The 18,437-nt window shown below is 36.7% G+C and overlaps 1 protein-coding gene across 1 annotated transcript in view; it reads left to right on the top strand.

Moving 5' to 3' along the window:
• Positions 1–16,548, top strand: part of ALG2 (ALG2 alpha-1,3/1,6-mannosyltransferase) — a 29,314-nt gene extending 12,766 nt beyond the window's left edge. Inside the window, exon 2 of the mRNA XM_044064933.1 lies at positions 15,438–16,548. Within this exon, the coding sequence (XP_043920868.1) occupies positions 15,438–16,337 (900 nt within the window). The 3' untranslated portion in view covers positions 16,338–16,548. The remainder of the gene's footprint in view (positions 1–15,437) is intronic.
• The last annotated feature ends 1,889 nt before the right edge of the window (positions 16,549–18,437 follow it).

Below are 18,437 nucleotides of genomic sequence, written 5' to 3'. Positions count from 1 at the left end.
TTTCCCCTTTTTACAATTCGCTGCTTTGGCTTTATTTAACAACAAATGATTATTTGTTGCATATGACTTTCTTTTGTTACCCTTTTGTTCTCTTGCTATGATTGAGTTTTCTCAATGTCTATAATGTCTGCATCAATTCCAGTATATAGTTTGTACATCATTGGAAGACAAGTTATTGGCATATAGTTTTTAAGGTGGCTTGCAAGTTCATCCTTAAGGAGGAAGAGTATCGTTTTTCCTGTTAACCAGGTTGGTGTCTATTCAGGATGCACATACAATTCTTACCCATGACTAAAGCTTTGTGTAAAGACGTTAATATTTTTAGTCAGAAGTAAGATACTGCATCAGGACCTTGGGTTTTCCAGGTAGGAGCTTTTCTTAATTTTGTTTCAGTTTCTGTGGCCGTTTAATTCATCCCATTTCATATGTTGTACATTTGAACTTCTTACTAATTTTTCTGTTCACTCATCATCTTTATGTTAGTCAGGGTCTTCATAAATATTTCTACAAAGCATGTCTTATTTTTATTTTTTCAGTTATGTTTCTTTTCCTTTTGTTTTTTTTCCCCCAGTTCTCTATAAAAGGTTTTTGGGTCATCATTTGCTTATTTTGTATTTTCCGTTATATTTATCTGCATATCGTCTAAGTTTTTCTGCCTTTTCTAATATCTTTAGTTTATTTGTAGTTATGTGTGATAGATCCTGATCTGTTCTAATATTGTGCATTATCTGCCTTTTTAAGTATTTTTGTTGATCACTTCCCCCTTTTTACATTCTAACAGTGACACTTTTGTGTTAATTTATTTATGATTTTCTCTAGTCAGTTCTTCCTTGATAGCATTTTTTTCTTCCCTTCCTTTCCCTTTTTGCTGTATATATTTGTGGTAAGACTTTCTGTTATTAATTTAGCTTTACAGTAATATATCATGTTTTCTTCTATTATGTCACATACATTTCTGGTAGTAGTCTTGATTACTGTGTTCATCTGTGTCATCAGACATCTAACAATTTTGGGTATTATTTACTTTCTGTAATTTATTTCTTTTATCAGACTTCATATGTATATCCATCTTTATTAAATCAAGCAACTTTTTCTTAGATTATTTTCTTCTAAACTGAGAGCACATTATTTGCTCTGTGTTTACTGTGGACATTCTGCAGAAAGTTCTAGAACATCTTCCTGTGACATAATCTTTTCAGCTGCATCCTGCTTCATCTGCTGTTCTTTCACATTGGAGCTGATTGGCCCATCACTACACAACATTGCCTGCATCAGAGTTGCCATTGTTTCCTGCTCCTTCTCTTACTGTGCAAACTGCAACTGAACATTAGTACTGGTTTTCTGTCAAGGGCTCCAAAGCATCAGCATGTGGCAAATTTACATCAAGGGGACCAAGCTGCTAAGAGCAGGAATGATATAATAAACCAGTTTAGTCAGTAGGCATACAAGATATGTTGGGTATATAAGATGTGCAGTGCAGGACAGATACTAGGTTAGGTAAAGGTGTGCTAACACTTATGTAGTAATTACTTGAGCATATGGGGTGAAAGTTGAATAATGTACTCTGCTCTGAGGGATGTACATGGCTATAGTTTATTACAAAACAGAAAATCTCTATAATAGTACTATGAGGGATGAAGAGATAGAAAATTAAAAACAGTAACATTTGAAAGTAGAGCACAACTGTTGTTGGTACATTGCACAGTTACAGTGATGAGACCAATACATGAATTATGTGTTATAACAGTAGAATGAGAAATGAGAACACAATAAAAATTACACACCGTGTGGTCAAGAATAGCAGGTTCAGATGCCATAAGCAGTATTATTGAAGGTCAGCTGGAATGCCAGATACAACACATTTCAAAGCTCAGTTGTCGCCAGTGGGGTGAAGAGAGGTTGACTCGGATTCTACAAAACATATGTTTCAAAGAGTCAGTAGGTTCAGGTACCATGCAGTGATGGCTTCCAGGATGCCAGAAAATGCACACTTCATAGAGTTGATGAGCTTGGATGTCACACAGTGGTTGCCTCTAGGATTTATTAGAAACTGTTGCCATAAGCCTGCATGCTGTCATTAATTAGCCTAGGTACCAAAAGACGTTAGACATCAGTAACTGTTGATGGCTACGAACTGTTGTGGGAGCAGGAAGGAGCTATTATGTCCTTAAAAACAATTTGAGTGACTGACTTGCAGGGGGAAAAGATATATATATATATATATATATATATATATAAACAGCAGTAGAACAGTGCAGCCAGGAGTTACAGTTAAAAAATGCAGCAGTATGCACTTCAAAGCCTAGTTGTGCTACCTGTCATAGCCTTTACCAACCATGCAAACTAGGTAAATTACCAAAATAAATAATGGAAATCTTAACAGTTATAAATACTTTAAAACAAACCATTTCTTTCTCTATTGCGCAGTGTTCCCTGCTGTTGTACATAATGCAGAAAGGTCAAATGTGGTTAGAGTGGTCAAGCCAAGCAGGTCCTACTATGTAGTACAGTTTAAAAACTATATGTAAAAGTCACAGCCAAACATAAATACAGAAAAAAAAAACATTTAAATTAAGTGTTGAGGAAGCAGAACATCCAGTTCTCTACATTTACCAGAAAAAATAACAAAATGGACCCCAAACAAAAGTCTGGTACAATATATAGTATTAACAGATTAGCTGTAAATGCACATTAAAAGTACTCACAATTAGATGTAAAAAAGAAAAAAAAAATTCTGTATTGTTTTTGTGACTAATCAAATCCAGTTACAGTAGACAGTCAATTATCAGAATGTCAGTTATCCGAACGCAGCCTTCCAAAGTTTTCAGGTAGGCAAAATCATAAAGTATGAATACGTAAATGTTATACATATTCACTTGTTTGTGTTTTTTCAAGTTTGTAGCCCACTTGTGTGTGAAAAGTATTCTTTACCGTCCACTGGAGTTGCTGAATGGTCGAAAAGTGTATTCCTTATATGCAAAAAAAAAACACGATTTTAGAAGTTTTTTTTTAAACGGTTCAATGTATGTTTGATTATCCAGACTACCCTAGGTCCCAATTAGTTCAGATAATCGACTCTCTACTGTATAAATTATTAATGCAGTAGCACTGTGTTGCAAGGAAATTCAGTATAAAGCAGCCCAGCCAGAGTGGTTTTCCAATACAGCTTTTCACTTTGACTAACATGAGCCCTTCATCAGGAGTTAAGTGAAGATTCCAGTTAGACTGAAAGCATGAGTGTGTATAAAACTTGTGTTGATCCAAATAAAAGATGTCCCATCAACTCTGCATTTCAGTGTTTTCTCACTCTCTTGCAGTTACTGCAGAGAATTACAGCTACAGTCTGTTAACAAGATATTATTTTTACTCTTAAGTTACTTAACCAAACAGTGCTTTGATGCATTTTGGAAATTAGGCAAAATTCCTTATTGGTCTTATGGATGGAATGTCTAGTAACTACTTATGAACCTGTGAACCATTTGCATTTTTCCCTTTTTAGGCCAGTGTTTAATTCCATCAGCCTAAATTTGCCTAATCTGAAAAAAGTTATTTAACTAGATAATGCCCTGGTACAGGTGGGAAATTGGACTAATTTTCTTAGTAGCCTCCCTGACCTCATGTTGAGGAACCATTTGTGAACCTGTGAACAATTGCATTTCTCCCATTTTATTCCAGGGTTTGATTCCCTTACCCTGTGTTACCCTACTCTTAGCAAGATGCTTAACCAAATTGGTACATTGGGCTAGGCTCTTCACTGGTTTCCTGCACTACATGCCTTTTAACTAGATATGAAACTATCAACCATTAAATTTATCGTCCTTCTTGACAGATATTTTTCTTCTCAACAAATGTTTTAACTTTTTGTTTGGCATTTATCTTTCAAAATGTCACACTAAATGGAGTAAGCCATTGGTTGGAAAAAAAAACAAAAATGGAATGTACTATGTGAGGATCAGGCAGATTTTACTGTACATTCTTGGCTGCATGTGATACTGTTATCAGCCCACCTTTAGGCTGTATTACTTTCATCTCGGTACTTGTTAAGCTTTTCAGACTTCTTGAAGCAGTCAGCAGTAGTAGTTATCCGTAGTCAAGGACCTAAAGAATTATTTTAGTTCTAGAGATCTGTTTCACTGTTGTTTTATCTGCCCATGATTTTGGAAAAAAAGTATTCTCCTCTCAACTTAAAAAAAAAAAACAAACATCTGCATGAATTTGACATCTTTCTGAAAAACAGCATGGCCAGCCACAAACAGTACTACAACAGCTTTTTTATCTTTTGCAGATATTGCATATGAGGTTATAGATGTTGTTTTCTACCCAAAGTAGAAGATTTTTAACATAAACATCAGTGAAGTGTACTATCCTTTCAGTAAAAGCTGAGATATCCCAAGAGTCAGTGCTTGGTTCCCTCCCGTTTACTGTTTTTATTTATATCAAGTCATATATTCTACCAAATTATACCAAGTTGTATGTTCTACCAAAGCATTAACAAGTAATCACATGCTGATGATTTAAAAATAAGGCATTCTGATCAGTCAAAAAGGCTTAGCTCATTTACATTCAAATGATTTCATCCAGATATACCACTATTTTTTAAAAGGCCTTAATTTTAACTTTCACTTTTAGATCTGTCATTTGTCTTCATGGAATATTGTAATGCAAGACTGACAGACTACCGAAGAGATGCCACAGTTTCACAATGCGTACAGATGAAGGGAAATACACCATTGGTAGTGTAATTGTTATTGTCCTGGAGTATGTAGCATTGCTGATGGTCGGGTTACACTAATCATAACTGTAGATTTATATACAGTTCGTGAGCAGAGAATGTAATTTCTCACAAAGAAGAATGCCAACTGCCATCCAGTCTGCATTAGAACCAGGATCAATATATGCACACTGATCTACAAACTGCTTTTGGGTCACTGTCCAGCCCTACAAAAACATATTTTTGAAGCATGTTACTAGTATACAGTACTATTCCATCACCTCATCTTTCAAACTTAGTAACTACGTATAACCTTCATATCCAGCAGTTACACTTTCACTGCATTTGGACTAAAAGCTTGGAACTCCTCACTGCTGTAAGAGAAAAAAAAAGCAGAGCTGGTAATCATTGCATGGGTGTAAGTATTAGCAGCCTAGGCACAAAACAAAATTTAATAAAGAGAAAGCCAAGGGTGCACCAATGGCTGATAAGGCTTGAAGAAACAGCAAAAACTGCGTTGTAGTTTACCATTTATTGTTGAGAACAGCAACAGGATAAAAAAGTAAGCGCTTTCACGTCCTACGACGCTTCATCAGACTTCATTAAAACAAATCAAAAGCAACTCCTTAAATATGCATTAATCAAAAGATGTCATCCATTAACAAAATTGATAGTTTGCAGTTAAAGTGCTAGTGCATATACAAAAAAGTGCTGATGCTTATATGAAGCTGTTGGCTCACTATAAGTTCATAGACATATCATATAAAATTAAACATATCACTCCATTTGATAAAATGGCTCACTATAAAAATGCGCAGATGCATATAAAAAAATCAGTTCTAATAAAAACTTTATCTACAGATGTAGGTACTTTTCCTTGCCGTACCTGTAATCAATGTAAATATATAGCAGAAGAACATGTATTTACACATCCCCACACTGGACGGACATATACATTCAGAGGATACGCTGACTGCAAGACCACTGATGTGATTTATTTGGTGCAGTGTCAGCTATGTAGAACATTTTATGTTGGTAAAACCAACAGGACATTACGCGAGCGCATCAGAGAACACATCTATGCTATACAGAAGGAGAACACAAATAATGCCCTAGCACGACATGTTTTAAACCATGGTTTTGTACATTCCTTCAAGTTTAGGGTATTAGAAATAGCAAATAGGACATGCAGATTGGGAAACTTTAAGAACAGAACTGAAGAGATTGAAAATAAGTGGATACTTAGACTGCAAGCCCATAAATATGGATTGAATGAGAAGATAACACTCAAACCATTTTTAGCAGCCAGACCACTTAAGCATTGAATTTTAGACTATGAGTTTTTATTAGAACTGATTTTTTTATATGCATCTGCGCATTTTTATAGTGAGCCATTTTATCAAATGGAGTGATATGTTTAATTTTATATGATATGTCTATGAACTTATAGTGAGCCAACAGCTTCATATAAGCATCAGCACTTTTTTGTATATGCACTAGCACTTTAACTGCAAACTATCAATTTTGTTAATGGATGACACCTTTTGATTAATGCATATTTAAGGAGTTGCTTTTGATTTGTTTTAATGAAGTCTGATGAAGCGTCGTAGGACTTGAAAGCGCTTACTTTTTTATCCTGTTGCTATTCTCAACAATAAATGGTAAACTACAACACAGTTTTTGCTGTTTCTTCAAGCCTTATCAGCCATTGGTGCACCCTTGGTTTTCTTTTTATTACTTTTCGTTGCTTCTATCCAAAGGTGCTTTACTCAGCAGTGAGTATTTCTATCTTTAACAAAACAAAATTTGCTGACATGATACTTCGCTGCCAGAAATCTTGATTCTTACTAAGTTTAGCAATGAGTAGGAATCAACTTTTCAGGCTTTGCAGTATTAATAGCAAGCCAGCAAAACCACACGTCTGCTGAAACTGATTAAAATACAGGTAAAGATTAGCAGTGATCTCCATTGGGCTAGAAGCTTTCAAACCTTTAATGTAGCAGTCTGCTGTGTATTGTATTATATTTGTATTCATTATTCCTAGTATAATTATCTAACTGCTTATTAAGTTTATCCACATAATCCGATTCTGTAACCTACAATGGAAGTTAATTTCACAACCTTTGAACACACTGAGAAGAATATCCAAGTTCTTCTTCTAGTTTTGTTTTTATTTACTTTAAAAGTAAGTTCCCATAATTTTCCAGAATATTGCTCTATGAAATTTAAGCGTAAATCAGCCCCCATTTCATCTGCTGTAGCTTTGAAAGCTAAACACATTTTGCATTTCACTATTTTATAAAGTATTGCATTGTTTAAGTCTGTCTTTATATAATAAGTTGTTAGCATACCTTATTTTTTTAGTAAAATGCCTTTGAACTAACTTAGTCGATGCAATGTTTAGTGGGTGTTAAGGAACAAAATTATACTTGATGGTTCTTAATAAAGCCACAAAAATTCCCTTTAGGATATTTGGATCTTTGATGTTAACTGTACTTAATATTAATTACATCTTTCTTAAAGTTTTTTTTAAATCTTTAATATGAAATGTAAATGTAAGATTGCTACATAAAATTGTACCAAGATTTCTAATCTGCTTAATAATTTCAAGTTCATTTTCCTCATCATTGTTAACACAGTTTGGAGATTATCAGTAATTACTTTACATTTATTACAATTGAATTTAAGACCCACCTTGTCTGCCCATTCATGAAGCATGTCCAAGTATCTATTGAAATCACCAACGTCATTAGAATTACTTACTTCTGCCCCTTTGTATAGTCATCAGCATAGTTACATACCCCAAATTTTCTAGAGGTGGGTAGTCCTGAAAATACTATGTAAAATAATATCAGACCCAAAAGTTGATGCTTGAGGAAATCTTGCGACTGGCAGCCAGGTTGATGTTAAACCCTTATATGTAACATTGTTTAGAGTCTGCCAGCAAATTAATAAGCCAATTTAATGTAGTAAGGATGTGCATTTAGTATCTCCAGGCCTGGTATAATTTGTTCATGTAGAAATGTGTCAACAGCTTTGTGACATCAAGGTGAAGTACCACACCTGCTTTTCCTTGATCTTATGTGTAATTTAGTCATAGAAGTTCAACTGACAAACCAAAGTTTGATCTGTTGTTAATAAGTCCATATTCTGCATCATCAATCAATTGTTCATATACATTTGTATCAGTTATATATTGTAATATACAGCATGATCACTGTTAAGGCAAACATTCTGAAAAATAATAACTTGTTTCCTGCGTATCCAGTGTGCATGAGGATTTATGATTGATATATATATATATATATATATATGTGTGTGGATCCCCTACAGATGTTCAAAATTCCAAAAAGCCGAAGCCCATATGTCCGAGACCATATGTTTGACTTTTGACATTTCAAGCGTTCTGAACGGAGTGCTCCTCGTTACGCGGAATGGGAGAATTTCCATTTACTGCACTGTAGTGCGATCTCGGAATTGGTATATTAAAGTTAAGGAGGGTGTAGCCCCGTGCTAGAAGCTTTAAAATAATGTAGTGTTTTGTTTTTTATTTATTTTTTTACATGTTCGAAATTTCAGGAGTCGAACATATGGTCTCTGCCATATGGGTTTCGGCTTTCTGAAATTTCGATCATGTATTGTAGACCCATATATATATAGATATATATATATATATATATATAGATATGTATATATATATATATATATATATATATATATATATATATATATATGATGTAAAAAGGTTGGCACCTGTTCTAAGTGGCTAGCACCAGTATTTTAGATTTAGTGGGCATCAAAGACACTGTTCAGTGGTAGAAAACATCTTCTCACTGACTTGAATGAAACAAGAAATTTCTCAGTTTTGGGAAAAAGTCATAAAAGCCATGTGTTTAACTTGGAATTTTTTTTTAGTAGTGTTCAAGTGTGGTAAACATAATGTCTGAGTGAACTGAACACTGTTCTTAGGTCTGAAAGATGTTTTTTTATAGGGAATTAAATGCCCAGTAATTCCTTAGGAAGTGTTAAATTTTAATTTTAGAAGTCCTTGCAGAAAAGTGTTAAAGGACGCTAGCATTAACAGATTGCCAGTTTGAGTGTTTGGAGCATGGTGTCTTTCTGAAATTGTCACAGCTGCAACTTGCTGTCTGGGCATGCATATATACACAGTGTCAGAAAGCTCTTCATTGCAGCAGAAACCTTATGGCTGTACTGTTGTTGTAAGAGTAGCAGTTAAGCACATTTAATGCATAAGCATTAAAATGAACTGCTGTTGTCATTACAGTCTTTTTGGTTTCCATAATAACCTGACAAATTAAAAATGGCCTATGTTGTTTTGGTGAAGGAGCTTGGGTTTAAGTGCAGACATTTCCAAGTGATGGTGTATTTGTATTGGATTACATATTCACTTGGATTTTTCAGCAGGTAGCCTATTAGGGTAGATGTCACTGTGTGTTTTCCTTGCTGCCTGTGATATTACTGTAGAGTCAGAACTTGTTCTTCCTGTTGTATTACAGTGCAAGGTAGAAAAACTCTGTTTTCCTTTATCTTTACCATCATAACTTGTGCAATCACATATCTCCAAGTACATAAAGTTGTGTACCTGCACTACTTTTCAAGAGGTTTTTACTTGAGATATAGCTTGACTTCATTTTGAGATGCTAAGCTTTGTCTTTGGTTATAATGAGAGATAAATAGTATAAAGGAAATGGTCTTAAATATTCTGGAAGCAGCATGTACAGGTCAGGCATCTATTTATTTTGTGTGTGGTTTCTGAGCTGTGCAGTAACTGCAGCTTTTTCATTTTGCTTTCTTATTTTTAGACCCACTTTTTCCCCAAAATGTTAAAAGTATTCTAGCTAGATCAATGATAAATGTGCAGGTTTTATGCTCCATTTTGCTGGCACTTGCATGACAGATGGAGTTGGTTTCACAGTTTTAACTGTGGATTGTAATAAAGGAGTTATATTTAAAAATATGGCAGTGTCTCCTCAGTCTTATAAGAGCATGCAGTATGTGAAGCTGGAATTTCAACTGGACAGCATTTTCTGCAGACTTGTCATTCTTTCTTTTCTCAACATTTAGAATCTGTTCTCTCATGGCTGTCTGAATCTTCTTCCATGTTGCAATGCATTGTCATGTTTCTTATTTGTCTCTATTTATTTAATTTGTATTTTGTCTTGCATACATTTTCTCATATAATATTTTAAGAAGAGACTTGTAATTTAATTTTATGCCATATATCTACAGGTTTTAGTGAAATCTGTCTCGCTCAGTAACCTGAATCCTTTGTGATTTTTTTTCTTGTGCCACAAATTATCTTTGTGTTACTAAGGAATGTATTCCAACTGAAATAAGACAGCACTATTCCTGTACCTTTCATCACAGACCAACTCAACAGTTGGCTGCTCATCATAAGTAACATGGTGGTACACTTTGATAGTCACATATGCCCACACGTGTACATTTCTTTCCTGCTGTCAACTGCTTGTCATTCACCTTCATGTTATATTAGTCATATAGATTTACTGCATAGTTTAAATCATCCAGCAGTACTAGACTTGATCTGTATGCTTTTTAGCACTTGATTCACCCAGCTAACATAAACTACTTTTATTCCATAGTAAAAGTGTAGCAGCATACCACAACTAGTGCAATCCCTCTACTTCAGCTCTTACACAAGTATTATGCTGTAGTGGTATCTTTTGCAAGTACTCTTTAGTAGTCCACAGTTAATGCTTCTTTACTCCATGCTTCATCTTTCAGCTAGGATGCTTCTCACAAAGCGCTGCATAGAGTGGAAGAATGTAAGCCTGTAACTACTGCACTGTTCTTCAGGCTTGCAGACACCCCTTTTGATGCTTGATTATCTTCTTCCTACACAGCAGCCCACATTTGGGCCTCTGCAACAGTCAACGCCGTTAGTGTGCCATGGTTGTCAGTGCAGGAAGGATCAAGATAAGCAACGGGGAATGTTCCCACCATTTTAGATTCCCTTTTTCTTTTTTGCCAAAGTGGATTTTTGAAAATAGAAATGATGTGTGCTAGAAATTGCCATCATGGTTGCAAATATTTTGTGATCCATTAAGATTACTTGATCACTGGCAGTCCCTGTAACTCTCAGCAGCTTCTGCTGTGGTTCTATTACCAACCACCGCCACCTGTGGTTTCTTTAATTTCCAGTCTCCCCCTTCCCTTTTCAGTAAACAGAATAGTCCAAACTTCACCTGGCAACAACTTTCTACACCTCACTTTTCTTTGGACTGTCCTTCTGTATGAGCTTATAAAGCTCTTTGTTAGCATATTTCTTACCTTCTGTTCCTTTCTTTGCTGTTGTAACTTTACAGGTGTCAGAAATTGGTCTGGCCTCATTCGTCCTCCATACTGTTGTATCCCCATCAGCTATTAGCATAGGTGGCAGGCATGCCTCACCCATTATGTTTCATTTGCCTCGCCATCTCAGCCATGTTTGACCACTGGTTGCCTGCTTCTTTCAGCAAACTGTGTACATCTCTCTTTCTCTGTCAGTACAAGCTTTAAGTAACAAGAGTGCGGAAGGTAGGCTCTTTTCCCACTTCCTGTTAGGTATGCCTTTCCGTTGTTTGTTTATTTTATTTATTTATTTCATTTGTTTACCTGGATGGTCCACTCGGCCATAGAGAGCCCATTTTCAGTAAGCATGGGGAGAAAAACTCCACATAAAACTAACATACAATAGAAACAAATGAGTAGCAGTTTGGTAAGACAATCGTAGCTAATTGTTACATACATTAGAGAATTCTAATTAACAGTTGAACACAGCAAAAGTTAACTACAATAATTGCAGTATAGTAAAAGTTATGCAGTCACAGTTGAATTAGGAGGCTAATTATCAGCAACCTGCCTAAGTTACAGCATAGTACAGATTATTAGCAGCTACATTGGTTACAATGTAAAATAAGAGATTGTGTTGAATGACCTGTAAGTTGCCACAGTTAGGTATACTTTGAAACATATTGACAGTTTAACTTTAGTAATGTGGTAAGAGTATTTAATACTTATGAATATATGTACTGTTGGGTGTATTGTAAGGTTACGGCATGAGAATAAATTTCCATCATGTAAGTCAGAAGTAATGAGTGCATATCATGTATGGAGTCAAACAGATAATCATGTTAATAAATATTCAAGTGTAGCTTATAAGGGGGGGTGTTAAGGGGATAGTAGTAGAGAGTCTGGGGAATCAGGTTATGAGAGGTGCCACATTAAAGCATGTACAGTGCCACAGAGTGGAGAGGTGTTGTTGTAGAGACTTTTTGGAGAGGTTTTGTTGATGGTCTTTATTGTTAATGGGAGTGTGTTCCACTGTTTGGCAGTCCAGAAGGAGTAAAGCATTTGACCAGCGGGAAGGTTTGTTTTTTCTACTTGCAGGTGAAGTAGGTTCTCAAAGCTGAAAAATCTGTTTGGGTGATTAGTGAGCAAGTATAGAGGCAAGGGCTGGACAAAATCTGATGGCTTGTAGATGATTTTGTGTGCTGTAGTTAATTGTAAGTATGTTAGGTAGTGTGGAAGCTCAAGCCAGTTCAGTGAGTGTAAGGAGGAGCAGTGATGGGAGGAATTTTTAGCATTAGTTGCAAACTTGGCAATTTTTATTCTAGCAGATCTCGAGCTTGTTTTTTAGGGAGGATTGGGTGTTGGTGAGGAGCAGAGTACAATATAGGTGACAAGGTAGGAGAAGTGTTGAGGAAAGAGTTTGTTTTGCAGAGCAGCTAAGAAATTGCTTATGTCTATAGAGAATACCCAATTTATGATCTGTTTTGATGATGCCCAGTAGTTTTGTATGGTACACAACCTCAATAATAGTTTTGTTTTGGGAAGGTATAGAGAAATCAGTCTTGTTTAAGAGGATTTTTGGGGGGGGGTAAATAACAGGAGTTTAGTTTTATTGAGGTTTAGGGCAAGATTGTTGTTGGTCATCCACGTTTCGCTAGACAAAGGCATTTTGGGTAATTTTTTGAAGTTCAGATGCAAAGTTTGCAGAGCAGATGATATTTGAGTCATCTGCATATTGTGTTACAGCTCTGTGACTGAGAGTGTAGTGAAAGTCATTGATGAAAATGCTGAACAGAAGGAGCCCTACTAGGGAGCCTTGTAGAACGCTTGTGTATATGTCAAGGAATGGAGTGCTGGCATTTGGTAGAGTGTTGTCTATTTGTGAGGTAGTTAGTGATTTAGGGTTGAGGTAGATGCCTAGTTTAGAAAGTTTTGTGAGAAGTAAAGGGTAGGAGACAGTGTCAGAGGCATTAGAGAGGTCAAAGAAGAGCAGGCATACAATTTGCCAGCATCTCAAGCTAGGTTAACCGTATCCATGAAGGATATATGAGCTGTTGTAATACTATGGCCTGGCCTGAACCCATGCTGATTAGAGGAAAGGAGTTGATTTTGAAGTAGGTAGTGTAGAAGTTGAGTATGAATGCATTTTCTAGGACTTTTGAGATCGGGAGAGAATCGCGATTGGACGAAAGTAGGAAATTTCTGTACTGTTGCCACCTTTGTGAAGGGGCGAATATATGCTTTTTTCCAGGTAGCAGATACATAGGACTCTTGGATGGATCTGTTAAGAATTATACGGATTGGGTAAGCGATGGCTTTAGCTGACATTTGTAGGTATTCCAGGGGTAGGTTGCCAGGAGCATTAGAGCCAGGTTTGAGTCTGAGAAGTACTTTTGTTTTAGTAGTAGTATGTGTGGGTGTGAATGAAAAGCTTGGTAGAGAGGGAAAAGTGGTATTTTGTGGACTGAGGTGGTGGAACTGGGTTAGAGTTGTTGTTAGTTTGCAGAAAGGTGGCAGTAAGATTAGATATAGTGTTAATGGAGTATGAATTGAAAAGAGTGGCTATTTCACTGGTTGTTTTGTGTGTATTTGGACAGAGATTGTTCTTTGAGCATGGGTTTAGCAGAGATGAAATGGAGTACCACAATTTTACATTAGCACCCCTCCTTATACTGCCTTCTCACCTGCTACAGATTTCGGTAGTAATTCTGCATAACTGTTATGTGAATGTCAGAAGTAAGCATGTCCCCCTTTTAAGCCCACTCTAAGTACATGTAATTTCATGTAGTCCATTCTTTGACAGCCCACTTTGTGGCCCCAATTACTATTGGTCATGATTTAATCAGCTTTGGTGAGAATTTCTCCATATAGTCCCATTGTAGCCCTTGAGACACACTGGTGAAGTGGAGTATTTTTCCTTCTGTCCTTTTTTTCAGTATTGTTCAGTTTCCACCAATACTCCTGTCTTTCTTCGCTCTGCCTCCCCCAACACACACCTCCCTCTCTCTGTCTCTCTCTTTCTCCCTCTCTCTAACAAAGTATATTGCTGCTGTCTAAATACTTTTATTTCCCTGAAGAGTTTATGCCATTCTATTTCTTTTCAAGTAAATTTTATATTAACATTTCTTTTACCTACAATAACATAATATTACAGATGCATCTGTTGCATTCTTCAGATTTATTCTTACATCAGGCTGGCTGCTATTGTGACTTTGCTTCAACTATACACAAATCAAATGACAAGCTTCAGACTAGGCCTAACAGTTTTTTTCAGTCTTTCTTTCCATAATACTGACCTGTCAGTATGACACAGTTTCCTTCACAGGAAAGGAACTTTTTATAGCTGTTAAGATGCTAGAAAACGGTTTGCCATATCCAGAAATTATGGCTTTAGAAAGACAAAAGTGAAGTTGGATGTCTATTGTTAAAGTGCCTCACACAGCAGTACTGTCATGTTTACATCTGTTGTATCAAGTATTTAAATGTACACACATATTTAACCAACACTCTTATTAACCCTTATTTAACATCATTAGTTTAATTGGCAGTCTACCCACGGTGGTGGTGCTGCGGTAGCGTTGTCGCCTCACAGTAAGACGCTGTCCAGTTCGATTTTCAGCTAGAGCATCTTCTGCATGGCGACATGCGTGAATGGGCGTACTTTCGTTGAAGGTTAGGCGTCAGGGCTGGCAACTCGGCACGTAAAAATCAACTGCCAATCATTAGCGGACCGGAGTTCCGCTGTGGCGACCCCTAACTGGGAAAAGCCGAAAGACACAACAAAAAAAGATTAATTGGCAGTCTGGGTTGTCCCTAACAAGCCTCAAAGGCATCATCACTATATATTTTGAACACCTTATCCTTACAGAAAAACTTTTTTTTCTCTTTCAACTATCATTTTGCCTTCATGTTTTATTGATTGTATTTCAAATGCTGCTTGTAACCTTGTTTGCTCTGAAGGTCTGCATTACAGCCTATATTGGCTGTCTGTTTTTCAGAGGTTATATTAGTTTAAGCCTGTATTTTAGCTTTTCCCTGATATGTTTTGTAATCATCTTACTAGCTCTCAGTGCTTTCCCCTTTAACTTACTAATGGTTTCAGTATGATTTTTTTTTTTTAAAACTTGAGTGCAGTGTTTGAGATGATTCCTCAACAGTGATCACTTCTTCTGGTTATGTTGCACATGTTATAATCCCTTCCTGGAATCTCACATATGGTCATTTCTTTTAGTATCATAAAGGTTATTATCTATGTTGTGTTGCAAGAAAAAAAATCTCACATACAGTCATTTCTTTTAGTTTCATAAAGGGTATGTTATCTGTGTTGTGTTGCAAGAAAAAAATAAGCTTATTTTCAAATGTAGCATATGTGATTTGCAAAATAACACACTTTTTTTTTTCCACTTTCAAATAGGTGTCTGCCTGCATTCCTTTGTTCAGGCTTGCCAGAAGACCCAAGAAAGTACTTTTTTACTGTCATTTTCCTGATCAGCTACTAACTCAGAGACAGTCACACCTCAAATGTATATATAGAGCCCCAATTGACTGGCTTGAGGAGTATACTACTGGGTTGGCAGACTGTATTGTTGTCAACAGCAGATTCACCGCTGGGATATTCAAACAGACTTTTAAATCTTTGCCACACATCAACCCTGACATACTCTATCCGTCATTAAACCTCAGTTTTTTTGATACAGTTCCTAAAGATGTGGAAGACATGTTTCCTGATGGAAAGACATATCGGTTTCTTTCCATAAACAGGTATGAAAGGAAAAAAAATTTGCTTCTTGCTTTGGAAGCTTTGAATGATCTTCGTGGTAGACTTGGTGCAGATGAGTGGGAAAAGGTTCACCTTGTTTTTGCAGGAGGATATGATGAAAGGGTTACCGAGAATGTTGAGCACTATAAGGAACTGAAAGATACCACTTCCCAGCTTGGCCTTTCCAGTCATGTGACATTCATTAGATCCTTTTCTGATGAACAAAAGAAACTTCTCCTTCATCAGAGTACTTGTGTGCTTTATACACCGAGTAATGAGCACTTTGGAATTGTTCCACTGGAGGCCATGTATTGTCGCTGCCCAGTAATCGCAGTCAATTCAGGAGGACCTTTGGAATCTGTTGTAAATGATGTTACAGGATTCCTATGTGATCCTGTACCAGGGCGATTTTCTGAAGCTATGGAAGCTTTTATCAAAGACCCATCTCTCAGGAAATGTATGGGAAATGCTGGCAGACAGAGGGTGTTGGAGAATTTTTCTTTAGATGCATTCAGAAGTCAGCTTTACCAGTACATATGTCGACTTACTCAATAAAATTCAGCAGTTAAGTTGACAGAGTCTGTGCTGTTTGTACACTTTGTTTGCTTGTAAATTGATGTGCCTCACATTTACTGTATATATTAGGAGATCAAATTAATATAAAACAAATGTGTTTTCCTATACATATCTTAACTTTGTATATTTGACAGATTACCTGATGAGAAAAGTAGTATGGAATGTAAAATAAAGAGTTAGCATTTGCTTATGTAACCTGTACTGTGAAATATTAACAGAGTGCAGAGCTTTATCTAGTAATATGCAAGTCTGAAGTGAGTTTCTTATACTGGAGTATTGTTTAGTTTTCCTTTTTTGTTTTTCCCAGATTTCATCCATTCTACTAGAGGTGTCCTTTTTTTTCACTGTTGGCCCTCTCCAATGTAGATTGTATTTTTATAGAGAAACATTAGTGGCAGATTTTTTCTTTTTTCTTACAATGGTAGCCTGTGTAATCACCTTTCAGTTTAGCAATAACCAGTCATACAGCATAAGGCTTGTGACTGCCTGTTCTAATGGAGCAGAGTGAGAGGCTCTGGTACAAGAAGGATTGGATGAAGTGCACAACTTTTATGTTTTTGTCACCCATAAATTTCTCTCTTAATTTTGTAAAGCAGCTGGAGACATGCAGTGTTTAACCCTCGTTCCATAACTTATCACAGTCCCATTCACCTTTCCCTCTTGGTTGTATTTTCATTTCAGTGCTAACTTAGTCAAGTGTGTAACACTTAGCTATATGCTTCAGGCACAGCGTTTAAAAAAATATATTTTTTTCAAGACCAGACGCAGGTCAAACCTCACACACCTGTATGACAGGACTTATATTAAAAGCTTTCTTAACTTAGCTGTATAGCTCAGACTTTGGAGCCCTTGTTGGCTCTGTGACTTCAACTATACCTATGACAAATTGAGCTTGATTATGGTCTGCTCCTAACTGTTTAACTTTTTCAATGTATGTATGAGAAGGACTGCACTAACAGTGTTAGCTCAGCATTCTAGGGAGACGTTGGTGGCAGATTCCCGTTGCAAGAGTCCAGCTGGGAGAAGACAAAGTACTTCAGCTTTTTCAATTTGGTTTGTGGGAATGCACAAGCACTTTGGTCTGAAGTTATGGGTATGATGAAGTAAGCATTTTGACTGGATCAAGTATAAAGGGCATTGCACCAGACTTCCTGGACATTGTGGTTGCTGAGGTTATTCACATAAAAAAGCCTCCTTATCCCTGAGGGGAGCAGCCACAGTCCCTGGCTCTCACCTCCCTCTGTTTTGTCACAAGACAGCAGTAAGTTGATAGAAATAAATGGGTTATGGAAGCTTGCTGGATGTAGGAGAGGAGGAAAACGGAGACCAAAAGTTATCTCAAAAAATTGGAACCCCTACATTTTTGTAAAAATCTTTTGATATTTTCCTAATTGCACAACATAGTTCTTCATGTTTAAGTACAGGAAGCTGTGTTCTCTGTAACAAGCTTTGACTTGTACAGAGTCAGTTGCGTTTCTTGTTTATCCTGATTTGCCTGTATTGTTAGATGAACTATCTCAGATGCCTTTCTAAACAGGGGTCTATATTATATCCTTGAACGCTGACTGATCGAACTTATTTTCGTGAAACTGCAAAATATCGAAGCAGCAGAAACTCTAATTTTTTCCTAGGGAAAGAATCCGGTTGTCCGTTTCTGTTGCTTCGGTATTTTCAGTGTTATGGTGGAAAGTTACCGGTCGGATTCAGGTAAGTGTGCGATTGTGTGGATGTGAGTGTTAGGGTGATTTAGGTGAGTTAGGTTTAGGGCTCAGGTTAGGTGTGTGTGCGATTGAGTGGACATGAGGGTTAGGGCGGATTTAAGTTAGTTAGGGAGCGAGTGAGGTGAGTGTGCGATAGTGACGGACCGTAGGGTTAGGGTTTGGGTTAAGGTAAGTAGGTAGTGGTGTGTGCATAGTTTAGTGTAGGGTTAGGTATCAGATTTTAGGTGTATGTGTGTGGATTTCTGTTTGTTTGGTGTGCTTGTGTTGTGTGTATGTGTTGTGGATCAGCGACCCCCCCCCCCCGGGAAAAAAATTGCTGATCTGACAGTTCGAAATTGTAAGCTTTCGCTTAAATTAG

Source organism: Protopterus annectens, chromosome 3.part0 (assembly GCF_019279795.1).
Source record: "Protopterus annectens isolate FY-2018-M chromosome 3.part0, PAN1.0, whole genome shotgun sequence".
In the NCBI taxonomy this organism is placed as follows: Eukaryota; Metazoa; Chordata; order Ceratodontiformes; family Protopteridae; genus Protopterus; species Protopterus annectens.
The sequence above is the reverse complement of the archived record's forward strand: the minus strand, read 5'-3'. Positions and strand labels throughout refer to the sequence as shown.